The 19,792-nt window shown below is 44.8% G+C and overlaps 2 protein-coding genes and 1 pseudogene across 3 annotated transcripts; 1 reads left to right on the forward strand and 2 right to left on the reverse strand.

The window, feature by feature from the left end:
- Nucleotides 1-7,776: 7,776 nt before the first annotated feature.
- LOC118477015 (uncharacterized) lies at nucleotides 7,777-8,518 on the reverse strand. Its single transcript, XM_035967528.1, has 2 exons — nucleotides 8,442-8,518; nucleotides 7,777-8,206 (listed from the first exon to the last, which is right to left on the reverse strand). Exon 2 carries the CDS (start codon nucleotides 8,180-8,182, stop codon nucleotides 7,946-7,948), a length of 237 nt encoding a protein of 78 aa, XP_035823421.1. The 5' UTR covers nucleotides 8,183-8,206; nucleotides 8,442-8,518; the 3' UTR covers nucleotides 7,777-7,945.
- A 923-nt stretch (nucleotides 8,519-9,441) lies between these two features.
- Nucleotides 9,442-11,803, forward strand: LOC103655907 (uncharacterized). 2 transcript variants are annotated; one of them, XM_020551940.2, is made up of 4 exons: nucleotides 9,442-9,998; nucleotides 10,479-10,585; nucleotides 11,036-11,450; nucleotides 11,566-11,803. In XM_020551940.2, the coding sequence occupies exons 1-3, from the start codon at nucleotides 9,587-9,589 to the stop codon at nucleotides 11,045-11,047; spliced, it is 531 nt and encodes a 176-aa protein (XP_020407529.1). In that variant the 5' UTR covers nucleotides 9,442-9,586; the 3' UTR covers nucleotides 11,048-11,450; nucleotides 11,566-11,803. The 2 variants fall into 2 exon arrangements, with proteins under 2 accessions (XP_020407529.1, XP_020407530.1); XM_020551941.2 differs by having other exon boundaries at nucleotides 10,479-10,568; nucleotides 11,017-11,450.
- Nucleotides 11,804-13,540: 1,737 nt separating this feature from the next.
- On the reverse strand, nucleotides 13,541-13,780 carry LOC118477016 (uncharacterized; annotated as a pseudogene).
- Between the last annotated feature and the right edge of the window lie 6,012 nt (nucleotides 13,781-19,792).

The following is a 19,792-nucleotide window of genomic DNA, read 5'->3' on the forward strand; positions in this document are numbered from 1 at the left end:
TATTGCAAGTTTCTTTATGGCCTAACAAGGTAGTTCTTCATTTCCTGCAGTGCCATTAGAAACATGCCCTTGCGAGCCATTAGACTCATCAAATGTCACGTCTATCGCTATTTCAACAAGACCGGTGGTATTGTTGAAAACGCGATATCCATGCGCATTTGATGCATAACCAAGCAAGAAACCCTTGTCCACTCTAGGAGCAAACTTTGAGCTCTTGACTTTCTTGTTAAGAATAAAACATTTACAACCAAATACTCTAAAATAATCAACTTTAGGTTTGTTACCAGTGAGAAGCTCATAAGCAGTCTTTTTGTAGATCTTGTGAAGATAGAGGCGGTTGATTGCATGACAGGCGGTGTTGACCGCCTCTGCCCAAAAGTTGTCAGGTGTCTTGTATTCATCCAACATGGTTCTAGCTGCTTCAATTAAAGTTCGGTTCTTTCTTTCCACAACACAATTTTGTTGTGGAGTGTAAGGAACCGAGAACTCATGTTTGATTCCTTCTTCCCCTAAGAATTCTTCGAAATCTGTGTTCTTGAATTCCGTCCCATTATCACTTCTCACTTTCTTGATTTTGAGCTCAAACTCATTTTGAGCTCTTCTCATGAATTTCTTCAATATTTCTTGAGTTTCACCTTTATCACTCAGAAAGAAAACCTAGGTGAATCGAGAAAAATCATCAACAATTACTAAACCATACTTACTACCACCAATGCTAATGTAAGCCACAGATCCGAAGAGGTCCATGTGAAGAAGCTCCAATGGCCTCTTTGTTGTGACCACATTCTTTGATTGATGTGGGACTCCATGTTGCTTTCCTGCTTGGCATGCGCCACAAACCCTATCTTTCTCAAATACAACATTTGTTAGTCCAATGATGTGATTATCCTTTTAAAGTTTGGCCAAATTCCTCATACCGACATGAGCTAGCCAGCGATGCCATAGCCAACCCTTGTCGGACTTTGCCACTAAACAAGTCTCAGGCGTCACTTTACTTGTTGTGAAATCAACAAGATAAAGCTTGCCCTTCAAGCGACCCATAAAGGCAACTGAGGAGTCCTCCCTTCTAAGGATCTTCACATCCACATCAGAAAATAAACAATTATAACCCATTCCACAAAGTTGTGAAACAAACAACAAATTGTAGCTTAAAGAATCTACCAATAAAACATTTGAAAGTGATTGTTGGTCAGAGATAGGAATTTTACCAATACCAATCACCTTACTCTTGCCACTATCTCCAAACACAATTTCTTGTGCTTCTTGAGTTAGTTGCAAGGAATGAAACATGTCTTCCTCCCCGGTCATGTGATTTGTACATCCACTGTCAAGCACCCAACTTGACCCACCAGAGGAGTACACCTGCAAAACAAGTTTAGGCTATGCTTTTAGGTACCCAAATTGAATTGGGTCCTACAGTGTTAGTTATAGCCTTGGGTACCCACACACTTCTTTTCATGACTTTTCTTTTAGTGTAGGCACCCACATATTTGACAACCAATTTCCCTAAATCCCAAGTCAACATATAATCACAAAGATAAGAGTGAGAAATGGGAGCATTAAATTGTTGTCCACTTGAGGTTCCCACTTCCTTCATCTTACTCTTTGTGGAACTCAAGTTTACCTTTACTTGAGGTGACTTGTCATTTGAGGAGTGAATCCTCCCCAAGGCATCATATAGTGTGGTTCCCTCTATGAACTTGGGGGATCTCCACCCCTTATGCACCCCTTCTTCCATTGTTGGGCTTTAGGGACTTATACTTGGGTTCAACTTTCTTTAACCCATCATTGCTAGAGCATCTTTTCAATATTTCTTTGACCTTCACCTGTGGGCAATTCTTCCTTGCATGGTTAGTTAGACAACAAGAAGCATGATATTTGGCACAATGTTTGAAAAAAGTATTATTTGAGGAGCTAGACTTAGATTCAATCACTAAAGATGAGGCATTGATGTTCTTGCAATTTTCAAGTTGCACTTGAAGTTCTTGATTTTGAACATTCAAGCTTAACATGCTTGATTCAAGTGCATTCTTTTCATTTGCAAGATTAGCTATAGAGGTTTTCATATTACTTACTTCTTTTTCTTTATCCTCTATAGTTATCTTGACGAAAGATACTTCCTTAGTCAAGACATCTAGCATTTCATCTTTATTGTGTAGCAATTCTTGAAGCTCTAGGTTTCTTTCCTTTTCAAGGATAAGCAAGTCTTCTTGAGCATCAAGAGTTGCTTTTCTTTTATCTAGCTTCTCCATTAATTTAGTGATAACATTGTATCCATTCAAGCCAAATTCTGTAATCATTTTATTTTTCATGGCAATTTGTTCATCATCATCATCATTTGGAAAATCATTACTAAATAAGTTTACCTTATCTCCTTTTGCCATGAGGCAAGTTGGAGTGTAGGAGTCGTCTTGTAGGTTGGTGAAGAGTTGCGAGCTTGAAATAGATTGGATGGCAACGTTTGCCACCACTTCCTCTTCCTCGGAGCTAGAACTCTCTTCATCGGAGTTCCATTCTTCACCAATATGGGCTTGACCATATTTCTTCTTCTTGAAGTATCCCTTGGTCTTGCCTCCCTTTTTGAACTTGTCCTTCTTGTATTCCTTCTTGGCTTCTTGTTCCTTCTTGTTAGGACAATCCGCTATGAAATGACCGGTTTGTCCACATTCATAGCACGCTCTCTTCTTTCCTTTCCTTTGGAACTTGTCATTTTTCCTTACAAATTTCTTGAATGTTTTGATGAACATAGCTGTGTCTTCATCACTTGAGCTATCTTCATCACTTGATGTCTCGACCACTTTCTTTGCTTTGTGGTCTTTGTTCTTCTTGGGGGTGTCTTGTTCATTAGTGATCAAGGCATGAGAATCTCTTGTCTTGATAGGGGCTTTTTCAGACTCGTGTTGTTGAATCTTTGCAAATAATTGATGAGGGGTCATATCCTCATAGTCATCACGATCCCTTATCATCCTTGCTAGACTCTTATCCTTTTCTTTATATGCTCTCATGAATAATCTTGTGACCTTGGAGTCACTCCAATCTTTACTTCCAAGCACTCTTATTTTGTTTACTAACACCATCAACCGATCAAAGAGTGATTGAAGCGACTCACCCTTAGTCCAATCATATCTAGCAAGCTCACTCTCCAAAGCTTCAACTCTATGTCTCTTAGCTTTGGGATCTCCTTCATGTGACATTTTAAGAATATTCCAAATGTCACGGGCATCTTCTCTTCCTTGAACTTTCCGGTATTCTTCTGGACAAAGACTTCCTTTAATTATGCTCACTGCTTGAGCATTGCGATGAACCTCTTGCATCATTTCCGGAGTCATCTCTTCTCCTTGGGCGAGCTTATACATACCTACATTATCAATCTCCCAAAGACTAGGATGCACACCGATTAAATACGACTTCATCTTGTCGGCCCACTCGTCATAGTTCAACTCACTAAGAGTTGGTAACTTTCCAAGTGGGGCGGAAGAGAAGTTGGGAATAAAATTTCTAGAGTAATCGAATTGAACTTTACTAAATTCGTTACCTTTGCTTTTGGTAGATGATCCTTCGGTGTTGAGACTTACCTTGCTCAACACCTTCGACACCAAAAGATCCACTAGATCGTCATTGTAATCAAATTTTCCCTTACCTTTATCTTCTTCGGCCTTTCTTCTTGATTCTTCTTCTTCGGCCTTTTTCTTAGCATCTTCCTCTTTCATTTTGAGGAACATCTTCTCGGCAATCTTCATGGCGAGGTCGAGGACCTTGGGGTCCACTTCCTCACCGAAAGATGTGATGGGGATTTCCTCGAGGAGAGGATCCACATGGTCCCGTTGAGTAGACATGATCGTTTCCTCACGCGGTTAAGCGTAAAATGAGGTACGAGGCTTTGATACCAATTGAAAGTAGCCTAGAGGGGGGTGAATAGGCTAATCTGAAAATTTTCACAACAAACTTCAAAAGATTGTTAAATACATAGTTCGACTGGTGCAAGCCGGTTCAACAGCTACGTGCGCAAGTTGAACCACTCTGAACCAATCCAACTGTTTTATAAACTTTAGACTAAAATCTACTCGAAAAAGTATTTCGCGAGTTCTTGTGAGAAGTAAGGTATAGCTAAGTTAGAATGAAAAGATGAATATGTAAAGGCTATTTCACTTCTAGATAAACTCTACGGAAAAATCTTTATGTCAATCTTGCAAGTAAAAATATCTTAAGTTAAAGACAAGCAAGAACACAAGACACAAGATTTAATCCAAGGTTCGGCCACACCACAAAGGTGTCCTACTCCCCGTTGAGGAGCCCACAAAGGGCCGGGTCTTTTTCAACCCTAATCCTCCAAAAGCCGACCACAAAGGTCAAGGCAATCTCTTCTTATCTCAGCTCAAAGAGCGGGTGATACAAACTTCTTGGGGTCATCCACAAATTTGGAGACTCCCAAGCAACCTCAAAAGATCTTGAAACCTAGGGTTTCAAGAACACTAAGAAAGCACAAGAGGGGTTTGCACAAGCTCAAGTCTTTGTAAAAAGAGATGGGAGAGGAAAGCCAAATCGTGAGCACAAGCACAAACCTCACACCCAAGAGCTCCTCCAACAAGGTTGAATCTTGAGGAAGATTTAAGTGTGAGAGAGATGGGAGAGATGAGTGCTTTGTCTCAAGTTAGGTGAGCAATAAATGTGTGAGTGTCCAGCCGCATTGCAGGCGGGTCAGACAGGACAGGACCGGTTGAACCGCCCCCTAGGGCGGTTGAACCGCCCCCTGACAACCCTGGTGACCTGACTGCTAGTCTGACTGGCAGACTGCAGATCATAAGTCAGAGGGGTCAGAGACCAGTTGAGCTGCCCTCTAGGACCAGTTCAGCTGGTCTCGACCAAAGAGTTTTGGAGAGAAAACCCCAGCTCAGCTGCCCGGGGGCAAGTTTAGCTGGTGTATGGTCAAAGAGGTCCACAGCTGAAGTTGAAGTTAGCTGGAAAGCTCAGCTGCAGTTGAAGAAGTTCAGCTGCTTTTCAGCAAGAACACTCTAGGTTTCTCAACCCTAACCATGGTCAACCAAATAATGTTAAGGTGATTTTTGGTTTTCAAAAATAGCTTTTGAATTTGGGGACTTGAGCTATAGCAAACACCTATACCTGTGCGGAAAAGAATAAGGAAGAATTACATCATGCAACACAAGATTTTACATAAAATTTTATACGTCTGTTGCATGAAGTCCTTGGTGCTTCCTTAAGTTCCTGTTTCTTTCTAATCATACATTGAGAACAAAAAATGTTAGTACCCTTATTTGTTTTGTCATTAAATCACCAAAACCCTCACTTGGGGTTGATTGCACTTACAATGCTACTACTTTCTTATTTGTAGGTAGGCACGTACTTTTTGTGAGTAGGTGCTTACATCAGTCTTGTTGTAAATATTTGGTGGTCACATTGCACTAGTACACAGAAGCTCTATATTGGCGGTCTTAGAGATATTTACACTAGCGATTTTTAGTGCCGCTGGTGCTAGGTGCTAGTGGAAATCAGCCTTTTTATTGGCGGTTGTTGTGCAACCGCCAGTGACAATATCATTTTCACCGACAGCTGTATAAAACAAACCGCCAGTGGAAATAACATTTCCACCGGCAGCTTTATTATGCAAACCACCGTCATTTCCTCGGACACGGCTCTATGTAATTGCTGTGTACATGAATTGCTGATCCTAACACGGACATGGTTCGCATTCGGTTTGCCTTCTAAAACCGGGTGTGACAGTACCGTCGTGTATTGATTTTTAACGCGCCTATGAATATTGTGCTTGCTTTTTGGGTTTTGACATGGTGGTTTGGTAGCAAGGGTGCATAATTATATATGAAGTATAGTTTTGGGAGACTTTATCAAATACTAACTTTCATGTGGTTTTTATGTAACTCTTGGTGAATTATACGGTATAGGCCCAAATAATACTCGTTATTAAAATTGGAATGCATCAAAGTGCCAAACATTGGACCGTAAGTAAGGAATTAGTCGTTAGTATATATTGCATATGTACCTTGTCCATTTTTATTACTCGTGTGCTCGAAAGCGGTGGTCCATTGACGGGTGGATAGTATTGAAAGTTGCGGCACCATTAATCGATGGAAGGGACGGTGGATACTACTAGTATTGGGAAGCAATAATGCCATAAGTGTGACAAGTAGACCTTAAATATTTCCCATAACATAATGGCCCTTAAAAAAGACTATAATATATAACCACATCTCTAGACAATATATCGATAATAAACACGAGGCATATAATTATTTATTATTAAATATATTGATTAACACAAACACTGAAGTACAAGTAGAGCCATCACACACGTAAACCAGCCATGCAAGGAACTTTAGATATCACACTCGCTCGCATTATTCAAATCAAAAAACAAAATCTGAATATCATTTTTGCATTCACAGTTTTCCATTTTTCGAGTGGCTTGTAGTTCAGTTCTGAATTATCAGAGGAAATTCAATTAAACAAACAAAATCTATGAGTTATAGCAAACACTTTTATAATTGTTCCAAAAATAGAACATGTAAGTCTACAGAGTGTAGGAACAAACCACAAAGAGTTTGGCTAAAAAAGAAAAAAATGGTAATATACATTGCCGAGTGTCCATGTAAGGCACTCGGCAAAGCATATTTTGCAGAGTGTTATTCGGGTGGCACTCGGCAAAATTTCTTTCTTTTGCGAGTGTCAAAGCCTGGCTCTCGGCAAAGATAATGGCCGTCAGCTAGCAGTCGACCGCCACTATAGAGCTTCTGTGTACTAGTGCAATCTGACCGCCAAATATTTACTACAAGACTGATGTAAGCACCTACTAGCAAAAATACGTGCCTACCTACAAATAAGAAAGTAGTAGCATGTATATGTATCTCTAAATATATATAAACACGTCGACTATTTGGTTTACATTGCATCATCTCAGTGATAATAATATATGTATTATTATACACACGGTGACAAATATTGATAGTTGTCAAGGATACTGTTGCATAGTGGTTATCTAATAAATATTGGTTTTGATATAATAAATCAATGTGTTTTGATATAATCCATTGTGTGACGTTGCTATACATGTGATTCTCATCCGATTTCATGTATAGTGGAACATCTGGTTTTGTCCTTAGAACCGGGTGTGACTGTTTAGTGATGGTACTTACAACCACCATCTTTATAAGTTCCTAAAGGTCTTTATCGAACGTCTGTAGGATGCTAAAAGCACATTTAGCAACCAACATAAAGTAGTTGTTAGTGTACCGCCGTGTATTGATATTTAACGCGCATATGAATATTGTGCCTGCTTTTTGCATTTTGACATGGTGGTTTGGTAGCAAGGGTGCATAATTATATATGGATTATAGTTTTGGGAGACTTTATCAAATACTAACTTTTATGTGGTTTTATGTAAATCTTGGTGCCAAACAATACTCGTTATTAAAATTGGAATGCTTCAAAGTGCCAAACATTGGACCGTAAGTAAGGAACTAGTCGTTAGTATATATTGCATATGTACCTTGTCCATTTTTATTACTCGTGTGCTCGAAAACGGTGGTCCATTGACGGGTGGATTGTATTGAAAGTTGCGGCACCATTAATCGATGGAAGGGACGGTGGATACTACTAGTATTGGGAAGCAATAATGCCATAAGTGTGACAAGTAGACCTTAAAGATTTCCCATAACATAATGGCCCTTAAAAAAGACTATAATATATAACCACATCTCTAGACAATATATCGATAATAAACACGAGGCATATAATTATTTATTATTAAATATATTGATTAACACAAACACTGAAATACAAGTAGAGCCATCACACACGTAAACCAGCCATGCAAGGAACTTTAGATATCACACTCGCTCGCATTATTCAAATCAAATTTGTGCGTAATCCATCAAGGCGTAATAAAATTGAAGGCTTGGCATTGTGGAACAATCTAGCCAATATATGGTGCTGGGTTAACCACAACAGCCTGACCATTGACGATGTCGTTGTAGATACAAACACGTATGGCACCATCTTGGAGTGGAGACGGGACCCCATCTGGAGGGAGTACTCGAACTTCGGTTATATTGGGATTATCTTGACGGATAATATTAACCGCATCTACAACAGCGTAGCCAACCAGATCAGGCCATGTTTGGGTGGTTATACCAAGCTTGACGACCTCCATCAATCAGGTAGTGTCCTTCTGAAACTGTTATAATTGCCAACAAACATCAATAATCAAGGAAAACTGACATAGTGTAAACAAACGCATTATTTTTAAAAAAAATAACGGTATCATATATATGGCATGCATGCATGAGCATATGATACTACGGTAGGCATCGTTCCATTATACTAACTGATTGTCATAAACCAATGTATTAATATTTACAGAAAAACTGATGTCGTAAGGGCCAACTAACACAAAGTAAATACCTACGTACCTGCAAATATAGAAGAAACTAGTAGCCTGTATGAGAATAGGAGATGGTATGTGCTCTATGTATGTCTATGCATGTATATATATACACACGGTGACTAGCTATTTGGATTGCATGCAACAATGGATGTTCTTTATGGACCCGTTCATATTGCTACCGATTTTAATACTCAGCTCGTCGATGATAACGGTGCATCCATTTTTCTTCTTTTACTTAGTAAACATCGGCACATGTTGACATCTTCTATCTCGATCTAATTGTCCTGCTTGCATTGTTATTAGCTGGCAGTACAGCCCTTTGTTTACACGGTACTAGCACAGTACTTGGCTAGCTGGTACCAAAAACGTTGGACGGAACCGAGTCACATGAAGGAGCAGGGCAAGGGCAGGGGCACGCGTGCATCCCACAGTCAGCAGTCACCGCCATGCCATGCATGTCTGTTATGTGTAGCGCCCGATGACATCAGAAGCGGAACGAACCATGTGTACTGGAACCAAACGGACTAGTCGCGTGGGCCGCGGGAACGAGATTGTAAACAGCCGGATGAGTTAACGACGTAAACAGATCACCAGGTAAAACGACCGAACACGGATGCATATTTAATTCTATTTTATGTTTTCTTTTTCTCCTTTTTCCTTTTATTATGCAACGTGACATGTTTTTTTTATGTATCTTTATTACGTGAATTTTTGAAAGTTTAAGTACCTACTTAGGATTTTTGTAGACTCTCCGTCTTTCGGTACCAGGGTATTATCACTATACGATGGTTGATCTTTAGCGACCCTTATTAGGGACTGACGGTTGGTCGCTAAAAGTTATGTACCGACAGTTGGTCGCTAAATGCATTTGCAGCGACGGGCCACCGGTCGCTAAAAATCTAGAAATTTAACTACTCAAGGTTGGTCGCTATAGAGGCAGGTGGACATCCGACGGTTGGTCGCTATTGATTGACATGTGACTGTTGGTGGCTAAATAAATTAGGCCCGAACAGGACCAACTCAGCAACTCGTCCAAATCGAAATCACTTCTATTAAAAACTAGCAAACCCTACCTCCTCTTATCCCCTTCTCTTGACGGCGCCACCATGTCGCCTCCGCCCTCAACCCTAGCCGTATCGCGCCCTCGCCCTGCCTCCAGCCCCGCGCAGTATGCTGCTCGCTCCGGGCTCTGGTCATCTGCCATGCGTCGTTGGCTACTCGCCTGCTCCCATGCTCCCTCCGGATCTGCTGCTCTCGGTGATTTGGCGCAGCGGCTTTGCGCCTCCACACTTGGTCGCCGGCCTCCTCACCTCCACAAGCCCACGTCGTCGCCGTCTCCTCTTCGCCATCGCCCCGCTCGCCTCCTGTGCCAACGACCCGACCAACCTCGGCTCCTCCCTCTGCCCCTCCATCCCAACTCCTGACATCAAGGTGCACAGCTTCGCTGGCCCCAACGTGGCTCTGCCAATGCCTCAAGCTCAAACAGCGATTCTGTTATGGCTGAAGCAGAACTTGCCTCAAATGCTGCTGCTGGTGACACGGCGCGCGCAACGCCGGCAAGTCCTCGCTCACAAATACCATGGTACGAACGGCTTCTAAAACATTTTTTGTTTCACACAATCACACCTCTAACTTTTCATTGACAAATGTGGCATCATGTACCTTGTATCTGTTAGCGGTCATTTCTACTAGTCGCATGGATCATGGCATTATCAATTTTGCAACGCTTCTGTTAGTGTGGGTTTCAGATAATGATGGTATTAGTTCCCGACTTCTATTCGAAATTGGCTATTACTCAGACCGACGTTTCCTGTTATGTTGTTCAGCTCATATACAGTTCAATACATTATCCTTTTGTGCTTCCACCCCTTTAGGATATATGTGTATGACTTATAGCAGTCTCTGCATTTAATTGGATTATTTCACCAACCAGTAATAAACTAATAATGGATGGTATTGTTGATACTCGTAATGCCTTTCCTGATAAAAACTTTATAGTTCAGTAAAGTAATTAGCTGATTGAAATGATACCTTATGACCCTTTTATCTTTGGATCTATCAGGTTGGGACAAAAGTGGCTGCAGTTTCCCGCAAGACAAATACTACGACTCACGAAATTTTGGGGGTGCTAACAAAAGGGAACACACAGATTGTATGTCATATTATCAGGTTCATTTATTCTTCTGCTGGCAGCCGACTAGGAAATGAAACCACATTTTCAGCTTTTGACTTAACCATATATATACTTTCCTTGATTTTTTAAACATAGCTAGGGCGTTTTGTGTTTGCCATTAACTGGATTTGGACATTTGTTGCCTCAAAAGATATATGAACTAGCCGTGTTTTATTTCTGCTTTGGAAGATATTAATTGCGTAACAAATTCTCTCATGTCAGATAGTGGTGAATCTTCTTGGCTTGATCTGTCTCTATTGAGTTCTGTCTAAATTGACAAAATTCTAGGCCTAATGATGTGTTCTTAATTTATCCATCGTAGAACCATTAATATAACACACAAAAACAGGAACCTGCTGCTAATTTGTACGCCTATCTGTACTAGTTGCACAGTTGTATTGTATTCAGCTAGTAAAATTCTCTGCAGTGCTTTTTTGACTCCACAGGGCTCATGTTAGGGCACCATGGATTTCCTTATAGGGACGTCACAGTTCCTGTGGAGAGTGCCTGGAGCTCAATTAACCTATATGATTTACTAATAGTCATGTTCGATGTCAATAGGCATCTTAATTTGTAAGTCTTCATCACACTTTTTGGCTAAATTAAAGTTGTTTGGCTAGTCCTTCAGATTACTGAAAATATAGTTAAGAACATTTGTATTTTGCTATTTCGATTTCCAACAGTACAACTATTGGGGATGATTGCTTTCCTTTATAAAAGCAATCAAGTAATTTCTTAGCTAAGTTCTAGCTATAAGTTCTGCATGACATGCTATTGCCCATGATAATTCTGACAGGATTGCTTCAACTCTTTCAGGTTGATCAGTTTTGCCTAGTCCCAGTACCATACAAAGATGTTCAGGTGAACCTAAAAATTCTTCTCAATTTGACTTGCAAGCTTTCTGATGCGAGCACTAAATAGTGATATTTTGCAATTTTGTATGAGCATTGTTTGAGTGAATCTTTTCTTTGAGCAGCTGGATATAAACATTTCTCCACGTCTCTCTTCTGAATACATAAGTTATCTGGAAAATCCTGTTGAGTTGCTCAATGAAGCGGCAAAAGCTGCAGAGAAAGATCTATGGAAAATCCTGTTGAGTTGCTCAATGAAGGCTTTTGCGAATCACTTGAAGCGTTAGTACTTTTGTGAATGATTTTGTAAAGTGTTTGCAAATATGTGCAAAACATAATAACATGTGTAGGTTTTGTGAATGATTTTGTTGTGGTGCTTGTTGATGGTTTATGTGATGTGGATCTATCATTGTGCAATACTAATTAAATTTGTTTATCTATGTGATTATGTGTATAAAAATTGGTGATTTGTGATGCTTTTGTATATATAACAGTTGTTGAAAGCTAATTAATGGTATATTATAATTATTAACAACTATAATTTGGGGCAACTTTCTGTTGGTTATTAAATGTATAGTATAACGACTCACGATTGGTTGCTAAATCTATAATACAACAACCCACGGTTGGTCGCTAAATATACAATATTAGCAACGGAGGGTCGGTCACTAAAAAGATGTCGGTCGCTAAAGCCTTTAGCGACGACACTTAGGATTTTTGTAGACTCTCCGTCTTTCGGTACCATGGTATTATTCATTTGGCAATATTTGTAACACCATTTCTGCAAACACAATGTTGACATGTCCCTTTTGATTTGGGTTGATTATTAGTGATTGCCAACGGGTAGCACTCTGGGGTAGTCCGTGTACCGACCAGACTATGAGATTATGTATCTGCAACCATGTCGGTCGCATTACGGTGTGTAGGTGTGGAGCACAGGGACGGTGGTCGACGAAGAAGGTAAAGGTCATGTGGGTTTGTGCCGATGTACCGGGAGTGGTGAAAGACGAGCGATGTGACTTGACTTAGGGACCGGAGTCGCAGGGTGACCAGTCGTGGTGGCTGACACCTGGGACACGCACTCGCGCTAGGACGTGGTGTAGCGGGCTGTGTTGCCGACACAGTCTAGGACTGGCGGAACACGTGTCCAATATGTGGGGGACGCCCATGCGGTACGATACTCATAGCAGTTTCGTGGTTGAGCCTCAAATTCTTGGTATGTGTTTGTATGTTTACCAGTGACCTTGCACATTACAAAAGTAGGGTGTTATAAGAAATTGTTCTACACTAATATAGAAAAGGTTTGTACCAACACCAAATTTACCAATACATTTTTTAAATTATAGCAACAACTCTCTAAACCCTATACCAATACCCATCGCACTATCATTTTTCACTATTATTTTGAATCAAATTTACATATTTTGTGAATGGTGAGATGGTACGTGCTCTATGTATGTCTATGCGTGCTCTGCTTGCGTTACGCGTAGACTTCAAACATGCACGCTCTTCTTCACCCTTTGTTTCTTGTTTCTTCACCCTTTGTTACAGCGGACGTAATAATAAATTAATACACTGAATACTGTCCACGTGTACTCATTTCGTCGTCCCCGGAGGGACCCGCTGTGAAGTGTATTAATTTATAAATACACTGAACTAGTATTTATAAACCCTAAATATTGTCCAAGTCACGTGTACGTGTACGTGTTAGTATAAATTAATACACTGAACTAGCATGTACGTATACATGTATCATCATTAATACACTGAACTGCTTTTGCGAAAACTAGAGGTAAAAATTTTCAACAAATTTTTGTACTTCCATCCAAGGATGAAAATCATTTGCCCTTACAAGGACCATATATAACCACATTGTTGGACGCTCGATAATAAACAAGAGACATATCTGATTATTTATATTTGAATATATTGATTAGCACAATCACTGAAGTACAAGTAGAGCCATCACACACACATACATATTTGAAATCGGGCATGAAGGGAACCTTAGATATCACACTCACTCGCATTATTCAATTTAAATTTGCTCCTAATATATCAGGGCATAATAAAATATAAGGCAAGGCATTGCGGCACGATCTATCCAATATATGGTGTTTGGTTAATAATCACAACAACCTAGCCGTTGATGACGTCGTTGTAGATACAAACACGTACTGAGCCTTGTTGGAGTGGTGATGGGGCCTCATCGAGAGGAAGTACTCGAACTTTTGTTATATCTGGCCGAGTTTTACAGATAATATTAACCGCATCTAAAGCGGGGTAGCCAACTAGATCGGATCATGTTTGGGTTGTTATACCAAGCTTGGCTGCCTCCATCAATCACGTAGTATCCTTTGTTTTCTGCCTTCTGAGACTGTTTTAATTGCCAACAAGTATCAATAATGTATGTATTTAATGTATGTATCAATAATGGATGTAAGCATCATCTAACAAAACGTACATGCCTAGCTACCTGTAAAGAAGAAACAAAAGCATGTGTATGGAGATTGTACGTGCTCTATGTATGTCTACGTATGTATACATGGTGACTGTTGGGGCGAAGGCGAAGACGCTACCCTTCGCTCGATGCCTTCGCCAGTCTCACTGCACCAATGGAGACAAGACGATTGGCAGTCTCCACCCTTCGTCCGACACGCCGAAGGATGAAGACCTATGGCGAGGTCGCCCCATCCCGCGACGTCGCCCAACACGAGGGCCCACGTGCAATCTGGCCCATCGTAACAGGCCCCGCGCGGCCGCTGCGCATTACGGGCCTAATTTGTAAAGGTTTCTCTGTTATTACGGTCGGTAACCCTGCTTTAATAGGAATATTCCGGTGATGACCTAGGCGCCTGAGGGCACATGCGTCCTTAATCCTTGACGCTGGGCACTTAGACACCTATAAATACCCCCGCACAGTGCTCTTGAGAGGCTGGATGAACAGAGCAATTGCCTTCCTGAGCTAAAACCTTGTCTGCATTACTTTTACTCCCCTGTTGGATCACCTTGCTCGGGAGAGCAAGTTCCGACATTTGGCGCCCACCGTTCGTGCTACGAAAAACCACCCACGATGGCACCCAAGAGAGCTAGCTCGAAGGCAGCCCCATCCATTGACGAAGCTGCGAAGGCAGCACTGCTGGCCGAGAAAAAGGGCAAGGCCCTTGTCGAAACCACCCACCAAGAAGCCTGCGAAGACGACGCACTCAGCAAGAGGCAGCGCAATGAACAACCCACACCCGAAGGCAGTCTCCGCACCTGCAGCTCCGAAGGACAACCGCAACCTCCCCTAGGCTTCGCTGCGCCAGAGGGTGTGGACGCCACCAAGGACGGCGAAGTCATCGGCGTTTCCGTAGAGGAACAACTACAGCTGTGCGCCTTGCGCATCAAGAACCGCAACCACCAGAAGCAAAAGGAGATCCTCGAGGCTAAACGCCAACGTGTGTCTGCGCAAGACAAGGTGCGCCAGATGATACACGACGAAGAGCAAAAGGCTCAGGAGCTTGAGCAAGAGATCGCGCTCATGCAGCGCGAAGGCCAACTCGGTCTGCAACATGGCCCACCCCTCCAACAGCACGCGCAAATTGAAGACCTGATCATCCCTCAGCGCGGACACGCCATTCCGCACGCCGCAGCATTCCAAGGTGTCAACTACCTTGACGAGCGGAGTCCCCTGACGCCCCACCTGCAAGTATCACCATGGCCCGCCAACTTCAGGGCAGGGACCTATCCCAAGTACAACGGCAGCACTGACCCAGCACAGTACATCATGAGCTATCAGGTCGCCGTTGCATCATCCAGAGGGGACGACTCCACGATGGCCAAGTCATTCATCATCGCCCTCGAAGGCTCGGCCCTCACCTGGTACACCAGGTTGTCCCCGTTGTCCATCGACTCCTGGAGAAGTCTCCGGGACAAATTCCTGCTCAACTTCCAAGGGAACCGCCCAGACACCGAGCCTTGGCTGAACTTTCACGCTGCAAGCAGCTAGAAAGAGAGACCCTGCGAGAGTACTACCGCAAGTTCCTGACCCTCAAGTCACAACTGCCTTCGGTTGATGACCAAATCGCCATCCACTACGCCATCAGTGGCCTTCGGGCCGGCGTACTTTACAGCCACTGCATCAGAGATCCGCCCAGGAACCTCCAGGAGCTGTATCAGCTATTTGAAAAATATGCCAGATCCGAAGAGCTCCACCAGCGCAAAGTTGAGTCCCAGAGGAAACCTAAAGGCCCTCCGCAGTCCAGCTGTACGTGGACCAGGCCTTCGCAGGCAGACTTCGGTCGGGACGGCCGCAATCAGCAGCAAGTACACAACATCGCCAACCAGCACCCCGCTGGCGAGGCCCCTCGCCGCCAGGAGTATCCCCCAAGGCCGCAGAAACGGAACTCATGGTCGGGGCCGGGGACGTGCGCAGCAGCCGCGTAGATTTTACTGCTTGTTCCACGGCGAAGACTGCGTGCACCCTACAAGAGATTGCCCAGAGACGAAGGCCACCAGAGACAGGATGGCACGGGCGCAACCAACCGACAACCCTAGAGTTGTCGCGCACACATATCAACAACCCCCTCAGCCATACATCCACGGCCCCGCTCCGCATCCACCGCTCCACGCATACCAACACCACCAAGAGGTACAAATCTTACCTCCCCCACCCCCACCTCTACACCCGCAACAGCAAAACATCCACCACCCCAACCACCCCCAAGCCCCAAAGCAAGAAGACTTCGCCGATCAACCGTATCGCGGAGTTATCCACATGATCACTGGGGGGTCCAGCGTCGACTTCGACACGAAGCGATAGAAGAGGGACCATTACCGCAGCATCAACCACGTCACCATCACCGTTCCAGTCGTGCAGACGAAGTGGTCCCATGTGCCATTGACCTTCGACGCCCGAGATGTCGATCTGCGCAGCGCACCCACATCGACGCCATGGTTATCAACTGCAGCGTGGCAGGCTGGGACCTGCATAGAGTCTTAGTCGACAATGGCAGCCAGGCGAATATCATTTTCCTCCATGCCTTCGACCGCATGGGCATAAGCCACAGCCTGCTCAAGCCTTCGGACAACCCACTGTATGGCTTCGGCGGCAAGGGCACCTTTCCTGTCGGCAAAATAGAGTTACCTCTCTCCTTTGGTGTAGCACCCAATGCACGAAGTGAGCAAGTCACGTTCGACATCGTCGACATGGTGTACCCGTACAACGCCATAATGGGTCGGGGCTCCATCAACAAGTTTGAGGCAGCCATTCACGGACTTTACCTGTGCATGAAGATCCCAGGTCCGCAAGGCGCCATCACAGTCTACGGCAACCAGCAGGCTGCGTGTAACATAGAAAGAGACTTCGTTCCCAGACAAAGGAACGTACACTGCCTCACGGCCCAGCGCGAGGTCCCCGAGTCTGCCAGCCCAACCGCTAAAGAACATGACAAAGCACAGCTGCAGAGCAACGACGGGACCAAGACTGTCCCCCTCGACCAGGCAACACCCAAGCACACGGTCACCATCAGCGAAGACCTCACTTCGCATGACGAGGAGAGACTCCTCTGCTGTCTGTCCAAGAATAAAGACGTCTTCTCCTGGTCCGCCCTCGACCTGGTTAGAGTCAGTCGCTCCATCATCGAGCACAGCTTGGGAGTCGACCCTTCGGTGAGGCCGAAGAAACAGCGGCTGCGCAAGATGTCTGATGAGAAGACAGAAGCCGCCAAGGCCGAGGTACATCGCCTGCTTGAGGCCAAATTTATCGAGCCAATTGCCTACCCTACATGGCTCGCCAACGTAGTGATGGTGCAGAAGAAGAGCGGCAAATGGCGGATGTGCATCGATTTCACCAGTCTTAACAAGGCCTGCCCCAAGGACAACTTCCAGCTGCCTCGGATCGACAAAATTGTCGATAGCGCGGCCGGGTGCGAAGTCATGTCACTCCTTGATTGCTTCTGCGGCTACCATCAAATATGTATGAAGGAGGAAGACAAGGCAAGCACCAGTTTCATAACACCCTTCGGCACGTATTGCTTCATCAGAATGCTAAGGGACTTAAGAACGCCGGGTCCACTTTCTCTCGGCTCACCAAAACGGTGCTCGAGAGCCAAGTCGGCAGAAACATATTCACGTATGTGGACGACATGGTCGTCGCTAGCAGAAGCAAGGAAGACCATCTGGCTGACCTCGTCGAAACGTTTGCGAACATGCGGGACGCACGACTTCGCCTGAACCCCGAAAAGTGCATCTTCGGCGTTCGCCAGGGGAAAATATTGGGCTACCTGGTGTCGCACCACGGGATTAAAGCCAATCCAACCAAAATCCAGGCCATCATCAACATGACGCCCCCGCAGTCAGCCAGAGATGTCCAACGACTGACAGGCAGATTGGCCGCCCTCAACAGATTCATCTCCAAATCCGCAGAGCGAAGCCTCCCTTTCCTCAAAACACTCCGCGGCGCAAAAGACTTCGCATGGGGACCAAAGCAGGCGGCGGCCTTCGCTTCATTGAAACAGTACCTGTCAGAATTGGTGATTCTTACAAGCCCCGACCCCTCGCTACCCCTGTTGCTCTACGTCGCGGCTTTGCCGCATGCGGTCAGCGCAGCACTGGTTCAAGAGCAAAATAGAGGGGGCACGATCAGGCAATGTCTAGTTTATTACGTCTCCGAAGTACTCACGACATCAAAATGCAATATGACGGAACTGGAAAAAATCGCCTATGCAGTTGTTATGGCCTCGCGCAAATTGCGCCATTATTTTGAAGCATTCAAGGTCCGGGTCACCTCAGATAGGGGACTCGGCTAATTGTTTAGAAACCCAGAGGCATCAGACTGGGTTGCCAAATGGGCAGCCGAACTCTCCGGCTACCACATCACATTCGAACCTAGGACAGCCATCAAGTCATAAGTCCTGGCAGACTTCGTCGTCGACTGAACTGGGCCAATAACACAGCCGGACCCGTCCGCAGAGAAGGTGTGGACAATCCATTGCGACGACGCATGGTGCCATGCGTGGGCAGGCGTCGCTGCAGTCATTACTTCACCCACAGGGGTCAAGCACAGATACGCAGCATGCCTCAGCTTTGCTTTGGAGTCTGACAGATGCACTAACAATATAGCAGAATACGAAGCTGTCATCCTCGGCCCTCGCAAGCTAAGGGCACTTGGTGTCACCACCTGCATCATCAGAACAGACTCCAAGGTAGTAGCCGGCCAAGTCGAGAAAGACTACGCAGCGAAGGACCCCGCACTTATGCAGTACCTCACGGCTATCCATAGTCTCGAGAGGCAATTCAAAGGTTTCACCTTGCAGCATGTGGATCGAGCCAAGAATGAGGAGGCCGACGCATTGGCCAAGGCAGCCACCAGAGGCGAGGCCCTACCCTCCGACGTATTCTACCATGTCATCGGCACGCCAGCTGTCCGCAGCCCAGAGGGGCTCCAAATAACCAATGACTGCGAGGGCCACCGCATAGTCAACCTCATCATGACCAAAGACTTGCGGGCACCAATAACCCTGTTCCTGTAGGGGTACTATCATCCAACCGATATCAATGAAGCCAAGCACCTCAAACATCGAAGCCGGGACTTTGCACTAATCGAAGGCCAGCTTTACAAGAAGGGGGTCAGTCAACCCATGCTTAAATGTGTCACCGAGACCGAAGGCGTCCAAATTCTGTGCGAAGTCCACAACGGGACTTGTGACTCTCACGCAGGGCCTAGGGCCCTAGCCGCAAAGGTGATCCGTCAAGGTTTCTACTGGCCCGCCATGATCTGCGTCGCAAATCGGGTCACAAGGTCCTGCGAAGCCTGGCAGAATTTTTCTCCACGCTCGGGAAGCCCTTCACAATTCACAAAGCTAATCACCCACACGTGGCCTCTTCAGCGCTGGGGCCTGGACATTGTCGGGCCCCTACCCACGGCCCAGGGGAACCTCAAGTTCACCTTCATCGCCGTCGAGTATTTTACCAAATGGATCGAGGCGAGGGCTGTATCCACGATAACATCGAAGACTGCCCAGAAATTCTTCTGGCAAAACATTGTTTGCCGCTTCGGAGTCCCGTCCAAACTCACAGTTGACAATGGCAAGCAATTTGACAGCCAAGACTTCAAGGATTTCTGCTTCTCCATTGGCACCAAGCTTGCCTTCGCCTCAGTGTACCACCCGCAATCCAACGGAGTTGTGGAATGCGCCAATGGTAAAATTTTCACAGCCGTCAAGAAAATGCTCCTCGGCGACAAAAAAGGCATGTGGGCCGACCTGTTACCTGAAGCGGTCTGGGCACTGAACACGACTGAGTGCAGGGCGACTGGGTTCACCCCTTTCCGCCTTCTATATGGATCGGAGGCCATGACCCCGCAAGAAA

Source organism: Zea mays, chromosome 4, assembly GCF_902167145.1.
Source record: "Zea mays cultivar B73 chromosome 4, Zm-B73-REFERENCE-NAM-5.0, whole genome shotgun sequence".
Taxonomy (NCBI): Eukaryota; Viridiplantae; Streptophyta; class Magnoliopsida; order Poales; family Poaceae; genus Zea; species Zea mays.

Bases quoted from the DNA above. Each gene is read 5' to 3' on its own strand.
- LOC103655907 (XM_020551940.2), top strand. From the start codon at position 9,587: ATGCTGCTCGCTCCGGGCTCTGGTCATCTGCCATGCGTCGTTGGCTAC. The intron at 9,999-10,478 runs GTACGAACGGCT...TGGATCTATCAG, and splicing joins CCTCGCTCACAAATACCATG to GTTGGGACAAAAGTGGCTGC.
- LOC118477015 (XM_035967528.1), bottom strand. From the start codon at position 8,182: ATGGAGGTCGTCAAGCTTGGTATAACCACCCAAACATGGCCTGATCTG.